General features: G+C 39.8%; 1 protein-coding gene across 1 annotated transcript in view; it reads right to left on the bottom strand.

Annotated features, from left to right (window-relative positions):
* Positions 1-19,212, bottom strand: part of LOC108677079 (phosphatidylinositol 3-kinase regulatory subunit alpha) — a 130,873-nt gene that overhangs the window by 12,764 nt on the left and 98,897 nt on the right. The window contains exon 6 of the mRNA XM_018165230.2: positions 9,633-9,739. Within this exon, the coding sequence (XP_018020719.1) occupies positions 9,633-9,739 (107 nt within the window). The remainder of the gene's footprint in view (positions 1-9,632; positions 9,740-19,212) is intronic.

Genomic DNA, 19,212 nt, shown 5'->3' with positions numbered 1-19,212 from the left:
AAGCACAAATGAGGTACTAAAGGTATAGCCTGCTTCTCTGATCACGTAAAGGTGGCTTCACATGTTGAAGTTACATAACAATTCTAATTAAAAGGAGGGCGAAAGTTTCTAATGTTTTTCAGATGACAGTGTGGTAAGAAAAGTTTTCTTTTTAATAAATGAGCGTAATGAATCTAATCCGCGTTAAAAACCTACTTATTATTTATGAAAACTTCCGAATTCAATTTCAGGAGATAAATAATTCATTTCACACAAATGTAGTTTTTCACAGTTTTGCTTGGGTCCATCACACAGCCAAGACGCGAACTACATTTAAATGCAGCACAAATTTGCCTACATCAGCATTTAAAATTAGAGAGACTAAATTTTATTCATAATATTGTTGTTAATAAACGCACTCAACTATAAAAGAACTCCACGTCCATGCTAAGCGCTAAAAACTTATCTGAATAGTTACGATTCAACGAACTATTTTGCATTTATTCATCAGTATCAAAGTCCTTCACGTGAAGTGATGATGAAAGTCAAGTCAGGGGAAGAGGCCGAAGAGCATTGAAACTCAGGCCAATGGGTTATTTAGAACGTAACGATTACAACGGAGAAAAAATATTTGAGAGGAAATAGGCAGCTTCAGCAAGAAATGCCTTGGAGCAAATTTTATAGCCCTCTTCCGCAAAAAGCATCACCATCCAGGAAATGCCCGGAAACTGAAGCACAAACCCGAAACTAATTTATTGCTGTGCAAAATGACTCAAATTTTATAAAAAGTGTTGGAGCAGGGGCTCTACAGGAAATACATCTTTATAGCGGAACATCAAATTTTCTACAAACAGCAAAAATGGAAGTTAACATAAAAAGCCGTGTGAATATCGATAAAAATTAACGTAGAAACTCAATTATCCAAATAAACTAATTGAATTGATTCAGTACAACCTCGAAACTGTACAACTTTATTTCACAATAATGATGCGCTCTTGCATCAACATTTTTGTGGAAAAGTAACTGCAGATAGCCTTAAATTACATAATTAATTAAGAGGCATTGTATGCACACGAGTGAAAGACAATGAGGTTTGGACGCGGTAATGACTATCGACACTTACAGTTACGGCACGAAAGCATGAGCTCTGCGTGACAGCAGCCGATAAACCTATGAACAGCGGGGCGAAACACAGCCAGTTTATAGGACAATTTCTTGTGATGATGATGATGATGATAATGAGAGAAATTCTCATAATTCTAAGAGTTTAAAGAGACGCTGATCAGAAATCCGTGTCTATAATAAAACTTCGTTCCCATTAATAGTCGGATTAACAGCATTTCTGCGAACCACCAACGCTGATTCTTTGGTTTTCTAAGAAATGTTTCGGCAAAAGTTATATCTAAATAAGATTTCTTGGAACCACTGTGAAGAAGTACAGCGGAGAATTGTAACGAGTATCGGGACAGAGGAATAAGCTGAGCTCGATGCTTATTTCTATATTATTTCTTCACAGCGCTAAGCAAGAAAATATGCGAATCAAAGAAGATGCGATTTAGCTTCGTAAGAAACTCGTCGAGTGTAACAGGTTAGGTCAGTTTAGCATAACTCGAGCAACATGAAATAATAATTGAATAGAATATAAAGAATACTTATACTTTTTAACACACCAATTCCAACTTTTCATGAGGTGACACCTTTAGATGTTCGCGGGCAATTTAAACGATAGGCGTGACGTTCGAATGACGCTAATGAAGTTCCGCGACGCCACGTAGCTTGCTGCGTCAGTTCACTGAGCTTATACATGTTCTAGATCTAAACTCTAGAGCATGGATAGGGGTTCGCTCACTTCAAATAAAGCGACGACACTCGTGTCCACAATTCTCTTACTCTTCGATTAGATATGCAAGCACATTCGCTCAAAATTATGCCAAAGAGCAAAAGCAGAAACTGAGGAATTAACTCGCTTATGCACTATTCGAACAAACGAAATTCTTGTCATTCTTCGGTTATAGAAAAAAAGGCGAAAACAAACAAAATCCAGACAAACAAAAACCGATCCAGCCTCATTCAAAATGTCAACCTTTCATATGATCAAAAACGGCTTTTCTACAGATTATTGCACAACCTAACCTCGAGATTGAGCACCAATAGCAAAATTTAGAACATAAAAATGTACAATTATTGTCATTATCTTCAAATTGCAATACCTCGATCTTAGAACAAGACGTTTTGCAACCCTATGGTTTCAGTACAGTGTGCATAGTTCGATTCCGAAAACTTCGTGCTTAAATCTCGCTACATCGAAATCAATAATTTTGACTTTCCTACACTAGGTTGCATAAGATCACATCAAGTCAGTTGAGTCATGGAGAGAACCAAGAATGGCCTTGCACGGCGGCAGAAAGGAAGCTAGCACGCCTTGTATAAGCGTAAGATTGAAAACAGGAAGCCCGAGCAGGGTTTCCTGCGATAACAAAGTATAAGTTGGTACCTGCGAGCACCAGCACCCACTTCCACGTTAAAGCTGCGCCCTCGTCACGATCAACGCTGCGTGCTCTTCACACAGCGCAATAAACGCGGCTGTACACGCCTCAACTGACGTGCTCTTCACAGCGCAACCAACGCGGCTGTACACTCTGTTAAAGGCCTCAACTGACGTGTTCTTCACACAGCACAGCCAACGCGGCTGTTAAAGGCCTCAACTGACGTGTTCTTCACACAGCACAGCCAAAGCGGCTGTTAAAGGCCTCAACTGACGTGTTCTTCACACAGCACAACCAACGCGGCTGTACACGCCTCAACTGACGTGTTCTTCACACAGCGCGGCCAACGCGGCCGTACACGCCTCAACTAACGTGTTCTTCACACAGCGCAGCTAAAATCACATGCCCTTCCCGAGCCGGTCAGCTCGGCGTGACAACCAAAATGGCGCGCTCTCTGTAAAAACTATGCGGTACGTCTCTTGACCGCTTAACTGAACTGATGTGCCCTTCACAGGCCAGGACCAAGATGAAGTGTCCACACTGAAGAACTCGATCAGTGAAGCTCTGAACACTGTTCACTGGGTTCAGCGTACGGCAGCATGAGCACCTACGAAAAAACTGAAGCAGGGAAAGCACGCACGAGTTGAATGCGAATGAAGTCACCTTCAGAAATGTCGATAAAAATACTTCAAGACCATCATTGCAATGCAATAGGCAGCTTTCCATGCTGTGTCCTTAACTGACCTCCAAATCGCTAGCGCATAAACAGCCGAGATAAAAGTCTATGCAGGATAATTTTTATGCATAATGTATAATGTATTTACGGATCCGAAGTAAAAATATTAGCATCTTCGTCTTCTATTAATTCACACAAAATACCAATACGTAAATAATACAAGTCTGAAGCCATCCAGATGAAAAGCGTGCATACGTTGCGGCTAATTAAAATTAACGTGGACAAATGCTTTTAAAGTCGATGTATTCCTCTGAACCTGATCAAAAGAACGTGTAAAATTTGTGAAATCAAAGTTAGGATTGTACCAACATCGACTGTCGTCTACGTGCAGACTTATGAACTTGGTTGTGGCAAACTAATCTCCAACTCGAAAAACTAACTAGCCTGAGCAAGCGAGCGAGTGAGGCGAGGCGTGAAAGTGCAGCAGGTGAAGAAGATAAGGCGTGGTGCTGTTGCTAACCGGGCTAGCGCAAGCCACATTGCCACCAGCTGTTCTTCGGTCAAAGAGGCTCAGCCTTCTTTACTGGCACACAGCCAGCCAGTCAGCCACATGGGCGCTCTTGCTTCGTTGCCTCAGTCGGTCTACGGCGTCCACTCAGTAGGGTAGTGATAATGTATGCAGTCAATAATCAAAGGAAGAACATGCACGGAATACATTTCCTGAAAGTTAATGATACTAACTAAAATTTACCGATAAAAAACAAGGACCAGGACTAACAGAAAAAATTTCATAAGCAATAGAATGAGCCACCACACAAAGTAAACGAATTTATTCGTTGCTGCAATAGCAACAGCTTTCAACCAAGTTTCTACCTATTTTTTAGAGATCAATTTATTAGAAATGCAATGCATTTATTCACATTTAATTAATTTTGAAACACGTAGAGGTCGTTCTGGAACTCAGCGCGGGCCAGGTGTACATATAGGAGGGAGCGACGCTGTCTTGCAAGCAACTGCCGGGTGGTGTGCCTGCAAGCAACTGCCAGGTGGTGTGCCTGCAAGCAACTGCCAGGTGGTGTGCCTGCAAGCAACTGCCAGGTGGTGTGCCTGCAAGCAACTGCCAGGTGGTGTACCTGCGAGCAACTGCCGGGTGGTGTGCCTGCAAGCAACTGCCAGGAGTGCTCACTGCCAGATTATTCTCATGATTGTCATGCGAGTTCATCACCTGCACACGTTGCGTATGCCCATTGCCCAGTAACTGCTATGAGCGTTCATGGAGACAGCGCAGCTGTACATGTGCCTTAGAAGCAAACAGGAGACAAAACGGCCAACCAAGCGGGGGAAATCGGGGGCAGACGCTCCTGAGCACTGCAGTCACCATTTCTGATCAGAATATTACAAAGCACTGATTCAATAGTACGGCTTGCAATCAAAAACTAATCTCGGCCATCGTTGCGCTGTTGTTGGTGTCCTGTCAAGGGACAAAGAACGGCTCGAGAGTCAGCGTTTTTTGACAATAAATACGTGACAGCCTGCAGGAATAGCGTGTCAATGAATAAAATTGTGAGTTATTGTAAATTAGTCTTAATTTGAGCTAATTATGTAAGGACATGAAGTGTACAAGAGCACCTATTGTACTCACAAAGAGAGAGGGATCTCTCTCTAAGCAAAGATCGATGTGGTTAGAAAGCTCTTGCTGTGCCAAAGCTGCTGCCCCAATAATTTCAGTATGAGCTTACCCAACACACGCAATACGCAAAACACTGTGTTGACCAGTGCACCAAATTGCAAGCTCATATCAATGTTGTTTTATTAAATATATTCGAGACAATTAATTTATTTCATACTACAACGACAGATGCCTCATGAAAAGAGCAGGTTTGTTAAATTTAGTCCAGATATAAGCTAACTACTTCATCAGCCAGGTAGATAATCCATCGTCTTATTAACGGTTCAAATTCAAATTCAATGCAAGTGACAAAACTCGTGAATAAATTAGTTATCCAGGAGCAAGCAATCAAGAAGTTAGTTTGAATTCAACATGCTTGTGAAGGAAATTGGACATAAATTCTCGCTTGAAAGCAATAGCCATAAATTGTGATCATTAGCATCGACCTCAGAGCACAAGCTTTAAAGAACGAGCCGTGAGCGAAGGACATTTATTCAATAATGAAGAGCTACGACTTGAGCGTAGATTTAAAACGATAACTTTTCTACATAAGAACACACGATGGTCACCACTCAACTAAGTGGAAGTTATTAATTCGTGACAGCGCTACAATAACTTGTGCAAATTAGGTATGAGCGTCAGTTAAATAAACGTTATTTGGACGCCTAGTTACTAAATTGGAGTAGACACAAAGTGAGATACATTTACATTTTTAGTACAATTCTATAGATTAAGGGAGTAAAACCGGACATTTTTCTTCTCTGTGTTCCATAAGCCAATTGAAACCAACAAATGATAACGTTTACGTTTAACGCAAGATGGCGATACTCGTTTAAAAAGAAAAAAATATAGCTCAGTACTCACTGCAGAGAGTGACAGAGAGCGCATTTTCTCGTCGACGAAAACTTGAGGTCACGGACGGACAGACAGACAGACGGACATGGCGAGCACAATAGTGCATTTTTTCCATAAATGAGAAAATGCGCTAATAAGTGTGAAAGAACAAACATCGTCGACTCAAGTAAACCGAAACATGAACTTTGACATTAGTTGCATTGATAATTGCACAAGACTAACTAGTGCACGATGCGCCTTAGTTGAGTTATATAATTTTCATCTTGCAGTAAAAAAGGCATTAGGTCACATGACGTTTGAAAAGGTCAACCTAAGGCCAGTCAGAGCACGTTTACTGTTAACTACATTCTAACGAACGATGTAAAGCTAACTGTCACATATTGGAGAAGCAAGGAAGAACATTGCACGACGATTTCAGCACTAGAAGGACGAGAATCGAACAGAATTACGCACTTTATTCTTCGATCTACTGCTCGAAGTCCTCTTCAAAACACTTATCAAGCTTCCTTTTGAAGATCTAAATGGAAATTGAATTTCCGCATTCCACCGAACTGACTCACCTAACGTCAAGTTTTCAATTAGGCCTCACACAGCATTGAACAGAACCTTCGCCAAGATGAATATTGAGCTTCTGTACGCGAAGCCATGTAGCTTCTGAACATAATCTTGATCAACGACAATTACACAAGTAAATGAAAATCAAGAGAAATGTTCAGCGTGTGTTCGCTTGGTCACTATGACGGGTGCACACAATTCTGCCAGTTACGGTCCTCCAATATTCTTCAATGCATTTCCTTAGATAGAATCATTCATTCACACTAGCCGTGCAAGGTACCTACCATGCCCATGGTGTGAATGCTTCTATGGAGATGCATCAAAGAATATTAGACTGGACCGTGACTGACAAATTCATACGTGTGGTGATCCCGGTCCTACGGGACGAGTGAGCAGCGAATTACGCTAAGCAAGCACTACTCTTAAACCACGAGACATACAATAAATTCAAAGAATGAGACTTAGTTTCTTCAAGATAAGCAGGAAAAAATTATACAGAAAGCAGTGGAATGTATTGGTCGGACAACAGGTTTTGGTGTGCAAAGTTAAACCTCAGGTATGTTTGTAAATATATATGCAGGTTTAGTTGAAGACCAGAGAGTATTTCTTATTGACAATTGTCAATAAGAAATACTCTCTGGTCTTCAACGAAACCTGCATTAAAGAAAATCTTCTGCCAAACTACACCAATGTAAATATATGTGTATACAAACTGAAACTGTTCAAGCTGGCGTGGGGAAGAACATCGATTCCAGTAACTGCAGCAACAACGCTTGTGTTCTCAAAAATGTATTTGCAAACACAAGCAGCGCGCACGAACCTTCCAGAATTACGAAAATTTAATGATACTACAGAATACCTCTGCGGAGGAAACGAAACAGGAATTGAGATGAATAATTTCAAATACCTATATATTAATTGATAAGTTAAGCAAGAGTGAGTTTTTGGCCGGGTGGTGCTTCTGATTAATGAATATATACAATTACAATTACCTGAAAATTAACACCAGTTTCACTTTAAGAACGGTAAATGAATGAATAGTTTTGAGCCGTGCAGAACTTTGCTCGTAGTACCTCTAGAAAATTGAGAAGGTGAAAACACAATATGCAAGTCATGACACTGTTTTCTTGTATGGTATTTACAAGCGCGGAGACCTGAAGTTATAGTTGACTCTTAACATAATAAGAGGTAATTTACGGGCATAAAATGAGGGATAGAAAGAGCGCATGGAGCTGCTAGCACGGCAACAAGAGCCACACCAACAACTTCCTAGCCCAAGGTTGTCTCCAAGTGCCTGCTAGCGCGAACCGCCGCTAACTGAAGTTCGCAGCCGCAGGTCCACAGATGAATATACACTTTGTACATAATTACCACATAGAGTTTGTTCCTGGATAAAAATAAATACGTACCCTAAAATCAGCGGCATGAAAGACTTGATGCGCTTTAAAAAAAAATAAGGTTATTTCGTGATGTTCATGAACGGCTTTGCGATAGGTATATTATTGAACCTACATAGGGAATATTGCGATCGTCCCTAAAATAGATAAACGTCAGATTAATAAGAATTTGTGAGATAATAGATTATCTGTCCGAGGTTAATTGCAACCCAGTTTAAAATTGCAATCAAACCTTAAGGATTACCTACACTAATTGAAGTTATTATTACGTGACTTCGATTACGAAAGCACGAGAATGTACGAACCCGTTTCTTGAAGATTGGAGTTGCTTCCACATTGAAACGCCAAAATATTTTTTTCCAAATGATGTCAGTAGTACCTATTGTGCTGTCAGTAGTACCTATTTTTTAAGAAAATTTCTACGAGCAAAAATATATATATATATATATTTATATAGAGACATGAACATGGATACACAGCAATGATAGCTGAGGTCTAGCTCTAGTATGTGCAGTTTGTGTACGACACAGTCCACTGTACTGTAGTCTATTTTATTCGGTTGTATTGAATGATTCCATGGTAAGTCACAAATGTTTTAATGGCACCAATACCACAAAGCTCGATGAAACCTAGATAAGAGGATGAGTCATGAGGAAAGTAGTGACATTTTTATTTAGATGAACACCTGCGAGAGTGCAAGGTTGATGTCTGAGTTTTTGATCACCACTGCTGACCTAGCAAGCAGACACATGTTAAACCAATGCACACAAGACCTTCAGTATATATCCTAAACTATTTAAAGTGAATGTCAGAGTAGCTAGCAATAGCTGTGCATGAATGTTTATCTACCCTGCTACTCTATGTGTACTTGCTGGAATTTTGACTTTTGAACAAGTACTGAACAAGTGAACATGTTCATGGCAGCAACATTTACTGATGAAGTGTGGTAAAACAGGAACTGTTCCATGCCAGTCAATAAAGAGGAACTTTAAATGTACACTTGTGAAGCTCAGAAGCTTAAGTTCAGAAAAGCCCAACAAAATAGATGATGAATGATTGCTACTCATCTCCCGATTTCAAACACAACAAGAGCACAAAACTCAAGTTATTTAACATTGTGAATGTAAATCTTTAGTTCAATTTTCTCTCTTTCTTGAAATAATTGAATTGGAGTGGGAATAAATCAATGTTTTTAAGTGCATATTTCAGTAAATATGATATGACAAGCTTCAGAAACAGAAGTTGATCAAATTCAAGCTTTAATGAGAATATTATCTTGTCAGAATTGATCCCTGTTATAAAGTTTAGCATATTTTGGCCATTTGAATGTGTCAAATTCATAAATGTGTCATAATAATATAACTTTGACATTGATCCAGATACAATCTTGTACTATCAAATTAGCCAGCTAACAAATATAATAATTTCAACAAGAAATCTCAAGTTTATGCCTCTCATTAAAAAAATAAATAAAAATAGAACCTGTCTCTCAAGACAGAAAAAAGAAAGAAAAACTAGTGCAATTTGAAATGGAAAAAGAATTTTGCAATTGCAGTTTGAAGCTGTATATATTAATTATCAAAAAAGAAAATAGAACTGTGCAAGTGTTCATCAGACACAGTTAAATCAAACATTAAATCTTTCTAAAAAGCTTTAAATTCAAGCTGAACTGATATGATAAGAGGATCTTTGAAAGATTTTAATAGGGGAAAAGCTGTACATGACTCTTATTAAAATTTCTATAGATATTTGTGTAACCTAATCAAGAAAGGAGGACAGCTTGCATTCATTAACATAAAACAGGGTTTAGAGAAGTGATTATGAGAATTACATGCATCTGAACTTTATTCTTTGTCACCATGATAAGAAACATGATAGGAGATTATGATAAGGCTACCAAGATAAATTTGATGGAAGTGTAATGACTAATTTTGATACTACTACTAATTTTGATTGATACTATGGTAGAAGTTGAGACAGGGAGTTAATACTACAAAAAAATAGTGAATACTCACAACATCATGAGGATACGTGGGAGCTTGTGAGGCATCAGACAGCAGTCTCTTGCACTGATGGCTGTTGCAGTATGGTGCACATTCATGATGGAAGCACGCTTTGCACTCTAGAAGAGGGAAGAGTGAAGACAATTTGTGAGATATATTGAAGCTACACTCTTTGCATGATATAGATGCACTTGAAGAACCAGCAGCAGGCAATGAAGAGTTTGCTATGCAGCGACATGTTAAAGCCTCAAGCCTGATGGCTGCTGCACAGTTGCTGTTGCAACAAAGCTGCTGGTGTTCATGAGGATTAGTAACGTTCACTAGAACTTGGTCCGGAGATGCATTGCTTCCTGCTTGTCCTCTCCCATTAGGAGTCTTCAAGGTGTAATTTTGGTGGTCAATATTGAGGACAGGCTTGTCGAAATAGCCGCCTTTCTCAGAAACAGATTTGTTCAAATTGTTTTCCGGATCCAATAACGGCGGTGATCCGGAATGTGGCGAAGGACTTGAACCGCCAACTGGCGGTGGACTGCTAGGAATGAAACGAGCCTTCATAGACTCGCATATATTTGCACTTAGACTCTTGTCAAGCATATTATTGTTGTCGGCGTTGCTGCTTGAGGACATATTAACAGTAATATCATTTAATCTGATCAGCAGCAGTGACAACGCACATTTTCGACCAATCCGGAATGTTGCACATGAAGGCAATGACTTTCATCCATCAGAATATTATTTCAGGAAAGATGTTTTAGAAGTTTTGCGCAAATTTCTAATAATAGCTTCTTGCACGGTGCACCGATTAAATAAAACGATTTTCTCACGTCATATTAACTTATAAATTTTTCACGTTATAACTTCACAGGTACAAAAACAGAGTATATAAGAACTATAAAACTGAAACAAGGCCAAATTTCCACGCTTGAGGTTATAGACAAAGAAAGCAGTCTTTCAGCAGATAGAGCTGCCGGACAAGGCGGCGAGCAACATTTGCACGACCACCATCACCAACGAAGGTTGCAAGCCGACTAAACTCTCGCACTGAACACCGGCTACACAGGAGCTCTTAGTAACCCACCAACTAAGTAACTGTTGTTTGCAACAAGGTATTTGATGAGAAATATTATGATTTCGACTTGATAAAAAATTGTTATTAAGAATTATATAAGTCTTTTATACGATAAGTGGCCACAATAAGCTCCAACATTGAAGGTAAACCGGCGTGACATTGTTATTATTAGCTGGTACAAAGCCATAAAACTGTCATTAATACTACAAAGTTTGTGAATATAGACTTCATTTTACAAAAAGTGATATCGATAATCAACTGTAGCCGGCTAGTTACACAGAAGCACCAGGAAGTGCATTAGCAACAAAGGAAATTCCGTAGCTGGCAACTGCAAAGCAGCTGTGCCAGATGTGAGCAACGTTGCCGCACCTCAGCTCAGCTGAATGGTTGTCGCTAGGCTCGTCTAACTCCAGCATCTCTCTGTGTGTTGCTCAAAAATCGGCCTTATGTTCAGCGACTTATCTTGCAAGCACTAAAATGAATAGATGCAAGCAAATTGTCAGTAGACCAATCATATCAGCGTTCATAAAACTATTCAATTTCGAACAGCATGTAATGGCCAAAAAATTCAATATCTTTGTACAAACTACAGCCGCATGGTAATCGTGACTGAAATTCATTCCAATCCCGACACACGCTGACAGACAATATATCTTATTCGCATGGAAATTTCGACGTATACGGATGCTTCATATAATTTTGTGGAAGTTGAAGAAATTTTACCTGCGAATCAAATAGTGACATAGTTATCGTCGTTGACGGGATCTGGTAAATGAATGGCCTTCAGCCAGGCAAGCTCTGACAGGGCAGTCAGAGAGGGGTACCTGAGGTGCGGCAAAACTATAAAATGCAATGATAAAAAGTTAAATGCATTATCATTCTATTTTTTAACTTTACTACACCATGCCAGCGTGAGTTTAGTTAGGCTAACTGAACATTTAAACTATTCCCATCGTAAGCTGTGATGGCCTTCGTCTTGCAAGGAATAATTGCTAGTCATACTACCGAGCTTACAACCTATAGGACTACCCTAGAAAATCGTTTTATATGTAAAAAAACGATTGAATCTCACGAATGAGAAAGTATAAGCATAAAAATAAAATACAGATATCTGTATGCTACACACATATTTACAGAATTAATTTTCATCAGTACACAAATGACGCAGAACAATTCACAGACGGAATCCAGAGAAATGGGTCAAGAACGGGAAGTAGTCTTCCAAAAGCGGGTCAATAACTGGAAGTAGTCTTTCAAATTAAGATCCTAGGGAACTAGCCAACGCAGTTTAGTGTCAACACTAAAGTAAATGAGAATTCTCAGTCACTATTCAATAGAGTGTCTTGACAGGCCTGTGGTGCAGCAGTACAGGTACAAACGTCATACGAATCACGTAGCGAATAGTTCTCGACTATCTCTACATGAACTCACGAATAGAATTACCAACAAGCTTATCATTTAAAAGCGACACTTTCAACGAACGTGGATTGAAATTAGTACGAGATTGTGGTGTGGTTTACGTCATGGGCGTCAAAATTAGACCGAAATCGACTGTAATGTTTGCCTAAAGATTAGACAAACTTTAATTAGACTTGACACTCATGTGGTGAACGGTCTCAAGTCTAACTGCGGCACCGTTTGTCCGTTGCATAGACTAACATTCCAATGAATAATACCTTATTGCGCTGCATCAGTTAATATTCTATTGTACAACTAAAAATATTTTCAGCTGAAAAAGCTAAGAACAAAATTCAAATAATGAAGGAAGGGAGCCGAGATTGGACAGTGCGTGGGCGACGTATGACACAAAAGAAGGCTTATAGCCTGGAGCGCTCCTCGGTGACATCCTCAAGAAAGTGAAGCATCGGAGCGTGCTCGAGTGACCTGCCATCAGAACAGAGACGATATTATCTGCCTACACCACTCCCCCAATGAAGGCGACACTAAGTCCACGTGTAATGCAGCCATGGCCGTTACATGCGACCAACGCTCTACAAATGTCTACAACGTCCAGTCTTACCAAAATACAGGGGCCTAAGTCCTAACAGAGAAATATATTCAAAGTCATATTCATAGGCGATTCGAAGAACGAGTGTAATGCAGCCATGGTCGCTACATGCGACCAACACTTCACGGTCACAAATGCCTGCAACGTCCCAGTCTTACCATAATAACAGGGGCCTTACAGAGAAATATATTCAAGTCATTTTCATAGGCGATTCGAAGAATAACACCGACTATTGCGATAACTTACGAAGTGCCAACTCTGGAACGGCCCCTAGAAGCTCAAAATTATTGCGCAATATTATTGAGAGATTAGAGGCGATATTGACGGGTTGCGCAACATGTTACGTGAATTTTAGAATCTTGAAAATATATTGCGCAAACTGGAAGATATTGATTCTGTTTTTGGGCGACATTGCGCAGTATTCTCGCTCAGTGCGTCCGTAGTGGTCGTACGAAGCGGTATAATGTCCATCGCATGTCATCATGACGGGCGAAAGAAACTACTTCTGTGCTTTATTGAACTTTATAGTCGTCTTCAAGCCTTATGGGATTTTTGATACAAATATTATACTAATAGTTCGAAAAAGGGAAGCAATACGAGATATTAATCAAAATTTCCTCAGTTCATTTACTATTTAGTAACTTTTGGTGAATACATTTTCCCAGTCAATAAATCAGTACTTGGAGTATTTTTATCCTTATATTCTACAACTTTTGGCTACATAATTATGCCACAATACGATTCAGTTTCGCTTAACATGTTGACTTCATGAAAGTCTGGCAGGGAGTGTTCGCGCAATATGGTTGTGCGTCTGGGGGCATGATTGCGCAACCTGTCAATAGTGTTGTAGAAATTTGTACTGCTGGGTTCATTTATAAAGTAACATCGTAGTAACTTGATACATTGGATACAATAGGAAGGGCAGTGCGGGTGGAATGTTACGACCAAGTAAATACCAATGATGTCAAACACAGACACCAAATTGATAATATGAAGAGGATTTGCAGAGCAACACTTATCAGTTGTTCGATTGACTTTTGATTGGCAGTTGTATGAGACCAGGTATATAATATTAAATTGAGAAAACATTACGCAACACTGAAATTTACTCCAGGTATACAGAGCAGGGGAAACTAAACCTCTTTAATAGTTAAATACTCAATCTAGTATGGTAGGCGTGTAACTATGTTACAAGAAGGCAGCTGATTCGAAGCGAGTCAGTCCACATAATGTTATAACTCCACACATTTTATAATGTTATAATTCCACAGCAATTGAACAAAGCCTATATTTGCGGCACAAAGATCGAGCACTCGTAACCCGGGCCACACATCAGCCACTGACTGACCTGCGCTTCAATTATCAGGGCGTAGATAAGGCCACAAGCCAGACAAAATTATCTCTAATTTTTTACATGTGACGCTCAACGGATGAATGACCTGGATAGGGAATCGAGGTCGGCCGTTTAAAGTATATTTAAATTACAGCATATTACAGCGATCGTGGATAACTTCTGACATGCATAAGCCAATATTACATGGCTTTAGAAGGAGGTTGTTAAGATTAACCCTGAAAAAAGAGTTAATCGTCAAAATTTAGCACTTGTATACGGAAGTGTGTGGGGCGTGGGTGGACCAGATAAAAGAATTTCTTCGATTTCTATCTAAAATATCTGACTGGAATGACTAAGAACACTGACCATATGTGCTAGATCGCTGGTCGTAAGGAAGCTGGTCATATTTAAGGATCGTGAGAACGCTGACCGAGTGTTAGATTGCTAATCTTAAGAACGCTGGGTCAAACACTAGATCGTTTTTGGAAGTTTAAAGTGTGGTCGTAGGAACGCTGATTTTGGTCTAGGTCGGAGATGGTAAAAACCCTATAGCCATGTACAAATTAGACGGTCAATAACCAGTTCAAGTTGTAAAATTTAATGAAGACAGAAAAACCATTTCTTCTTTTGAATAGAAGTTTAATAGAAATTTAAAAATAAATAGAAAAATAATAGTAAATAATAATAAAATAAATAGAAAATTCAATAATCAATAATTATTAAATATTTATTTAATAATTATCAATTATTAAATAGAAATTAATAATTTTAAAATAAAGTTTAAAATTTTGGCAGTAATGGAAATCCTGCAATTTTTCAGGGGACAGGAAACGCGATACTAAAAATGAGAATTCAAACTCGCAAACGATATATCATGATTCTCGTTTATAAATCTGCAGAATGACAGGAATAATTGCAGTGTTTTAGATTCGTGACTGAAGTTCTCGTCCATGAACTAGAAACCATGGCATTGTGTGGACACAAATCGCTACTGCGTTAGAGGGCAAGGCTAATACAATTAACTCTGAATATCGACCGTCAGATTCTGAGGTCAACGAACTTTACGTGCCGTCAATTTTCGTGGAATTTGACATTTCTCATCGAATCCGAGCATGTTCTCTCAATATGTGTAATAAGTTATGAAGATGGACAGTTATGAGCAAAAACCTCCTCATCATTTCGTAAGATTAACTCACTGACCTAATGGGTTAACTTAGATGTCGCTTACTTGTTAAATTAATCAAATGATGAATTCCTTTTAAGTAATAGTTTTAACAAAAAATTTGGGTAAGACATTTCTGTTCCACACAAAGTTTAAAATATAAATTTGCAAGTTGGCGATAATTTCTGACGGCACGAAGCGTGGAAGCTGGCTAAATGCACAGGTTTCCCACGTCGCGTGGCAACAGAATACAAGATATGGCAGGAGTACAAAATTATTATCAAGACGTATTTGTCAAGTGGAAATATCGATTATATTTTATAATTGTACCCTGTAAAAAAACCTCTAGAAACCCCATAAAACCACTTAAATGCAGCAAAATTTAAAATAACAGTAAAAACTCTTCCTGTGTACAAAATGTTCTCTTCGTTCGTTATGCTATTCCAACGACACGTGTGCAGTATGAGATTATTCAAACATGGAATGCTTCAAATGGGCCCCCTTTGCACTGATAACCTCTGACAAAGAAAGGAGAAAAAGTATGAGTGAGATGGGAGGATGAAAAATGAAATGCGTGACATCAAAGCGGTTACATGTCGCTAGCGAGCCAAAGAAGCCGAGGACTCGCGCCTGGCAACAGCAGGCGAGTGATTTGCAGTACGTGGACGCATATAGCGACCGCGTTCACGCAAAGCACAGAGTCCAACGTCTCCTTATTCAATGCATTGTTTTATACTTGTTTGAGGATATTTATAAGTTTTTCACGCTCAAATAATGATTGCTTTATACATATTCGTTATAAATTGAACTATTAGTGCACGTTGCTTATATGAACTAAGTTACGAGATCATCGAGAATCGAATTTCCATAGAGGAGCAGTGAGCGACAAGCAAGCTCATGATCGCATCACTAGATTCTTTGCACAACACCAAACACGAGCACTTGCGAGGAAACAAGTTCGAGCTGCACGCCTCCAGAAGAAGGAAGCAAACGTGCAATATTTCTGCAGTTGTTGCGCCAGAGTTCGTGCAGGCTAAGGAAACATAAGCCGGCTGGCTTATTGGCTCAAGACCCAGAGCAACTTAAATGCGTCTGCGTTTAAACCATGATCAGAGATAGGAACAAGCTGAAACCACGGAGCTGGCGAAGATATCGTAAATTTCAGTGACCACTGTCGAATGATGAGAAAATAGAAGTAGAAAGAAGGACAATCCTCGTTTACTTCAATTACTGCCTCACATCTTGGTTGGCAACGAAACTCTGCGAATACATCCCAACACTTTCTATCATCAGAATACGATTTCTTCTATTTTGAACAAATATGGTCATCGAATGTCCTGTTGAAAACGATCAAGATGATGCTGCAGAACAATCATTTGAATTTATGCAATCTTGTTCATTTGGTTCCTTGCATTAAAAAGGTTGATTTTGGAGAGGCTGGTATTGGATAGAGGCTGGTATTCGAGAGAGGCTGGTATTGGAGAGAGGCTGGTATTGGATGGCTGGTATTGGAGAGGCTGGTATTGGAGAGGCTGGTATTGGAGAGGCTGGTATAGGCTGGTGTGAGAAAAGCACCTCACGTCAACGGCACTCGCAATGCAGGAGCATAACGACCAGCGACACCGTGACAGCTGCTGCAGCAGTCAGGGAGTTGCTGTGGTGGTGATGTAGTTGGGGAAGTGATGGTGAAGATTTAGGGGTGTTCGTGAGGGCGGCGTGTCCTCTGTGACCTGAAAGCCCCTTATTCCAACCCCCCCCCCCTTCCCTCTCAACGAAAGCCGATCCTCTCCACCGTTCCCTCTTTTGTTTGACCTTCATGCTATGGGACAGAAGGAGCGCTGCATCCTAGTATTACTTGAGAAATAAACTTAAAGTATAGAAACACATTCTTTATATGCAGCGCTGAGGAAGACGATTCTCATTCGAATTAGTCACTAATGCGGTTAAAAATGGTACAGCAATACTCAGGTGATAGGAGAAGTTATGTAGACGCTCAGAGGTAAAGGGATTTAATACACGTATAAAAATCTGGTACGAATATCAGTGGAGCAATTCGCTTTGGTTTTCTCACGATTACGTTAGATATAAATGTCGTTTCAACTTGAAAGGACAAACTTTATGGAATGCAAAAACGAAACGACGCATCGACGGGATAAATATTACTCGACCATTTTAAAATGCATGTTCGGCTGCGGCGTAAGAGGTTTGAAGCAACCAATAATCCAAATAAAGTCAGAAAACTCGGTTGATGGTTAGAAGTTCTAAGAAGATCGCATATTGGCATTTGTCTTCAGTTGAATATATAGCGTGAATGCAAATGGTATAATTAGGATGACGGCTGACGACATGCCGACACCGGACGCATGAGAGCGAGGGGGTTGAGAGAGCAGGCAGGGCCAAGAGTCAACGGGTAGAACGCTCGTCCCGCCTGGCAACAAGGCGGTGGTCGACTGAACTAACATCAGGGATGGAGAGCGACAAACTTTCATATTTAAATCAATAGGAGAAATGAAAACTCACGAATAGGCAATGAAGCCTGTCACTATTCACTAACAGGGCTTAAATGCATACGTTATGCCCAGGAGGAAAGGAATACTTCAAGTAGTCGATCAGTGGACATGCCCAATAATCGATGAATGGTTGTAATATCAATGAGAGCAGTCTGAACAAAACAGTCAGATAACACAGCAATAAAGAAATATTTTACCAGAACAGCAACAAAAAACGCACAATTTTCCAGAGAAGAGATTAGTTTATTCTAAACTTAGAAAGCTCAATAGCAACAGTCTCTGGTTCAACAAGCCTTGCAGAGCTTAGGGAGCGAACGAGAAATTGAGAGAAAAATTGATTGAGTGAGAAATTGATTACTCGTACTACAAGCTTCTCTGCAAGCAATTCAATTATAAGGATTCAAAACAAACGAAGCCGAGTATAAGAAGTCTATTCTGAAACAACTTGAACGAGAAAAACCAACTAACCTTACAACCTCACCAACCCAGTAGAGGCTACATTAATCGCAAAAAATATGTCGAAGGTGATGGTAATGAACACACGGCTTGAAAACCTTGGCGCTATCGTAAGTTCGTACCCAAATGTATTCGAGCAATAACCGCAGACGTTGCTATCGTCCAATGAGTGCTTTATCTTCGTTTGGCGACCACGAAAGTTTTAGACAAGTTGGAGGACAAAAAATAAACAACCAATCTGCGGGAAGACGTAAAACCATTTTCTGAAGGTTGGCTAATGAGAAAATGCGGGGATTGCTGAAGGACGAACGATGAACGCGTTCTGGTAGAATAGAGTAAGCTCACAACCTAACGACGATGCAGCGAACGTAGCGAATGAGCTGTAGTTAATGAGTGATTAACATACAAAATAATTTCATATTGAAGTTGATATAAATTTATGCGATACGTATGTATGGGACCATATTGAAGATCCGTCACCTGAGCCAACCAGCGATGTACAAAAGATCAATGTTGAAATGAAGTATCTTTACTATTTGTTTCGGACGTAGCAGTCCCAGGTCACGATGGATCGCCACACGATGGATACAACAACAACGATGGATCGTCGCCTCTGATTATCGCTCATCGCCCTCATTTGGGCCAACTGATGCACGATGCAAATGGCTGCTTCTCGCCGTCGGTAGTGGTGCGATGTCGGTAGAGGTCAGGGATTAATTGTGCGATGACTTTATTGAACAATATCACTAACAATAACAAGCCAGTAAATATGTACAGTTTGACTTTGTAAGTTCAAGCAGCAAATTTGAACAAAAATACTGAGGGTAAAAACACTGAGCATACCGTACCACAGCTTAATATAAAAACCAATGATTACGAGAACGGAGGCTTTCCCTGAATTATACGCTGGAAAGAATACAGAGTTTTGGCAGGATTTAAATGCGGTACCTGAAGCCTGGGTAGCCAGTAATTGCCTCGCTAATGAGCGCCTACGGCAATATGTGGTGCGCAGCAGAGTACGACGCAACTCTTTTTGCACAAAAAGACTGGAGCT

The sequence above is a fragment of the Hyalella azteca genome, unplaced genomic scaffold (assembly GCF_000764305.2).
Source record: "Hyalella azteca isolate HAZT.00-mixed unplaced genomic scaffold, Hazt_2.0.2 contig6769, whole genome shotgun sequence".
NCBI lineage: Eukaryota > Metazoa > Arthropoda > Malacostraca > Amphipoda > Hyalellidae > Hyalella > Hyalella azteca.
Note: the sequence above shows the minus strand (reverse complement) of the source record. Positions and strands in the feature narration are given on the sequence as shown.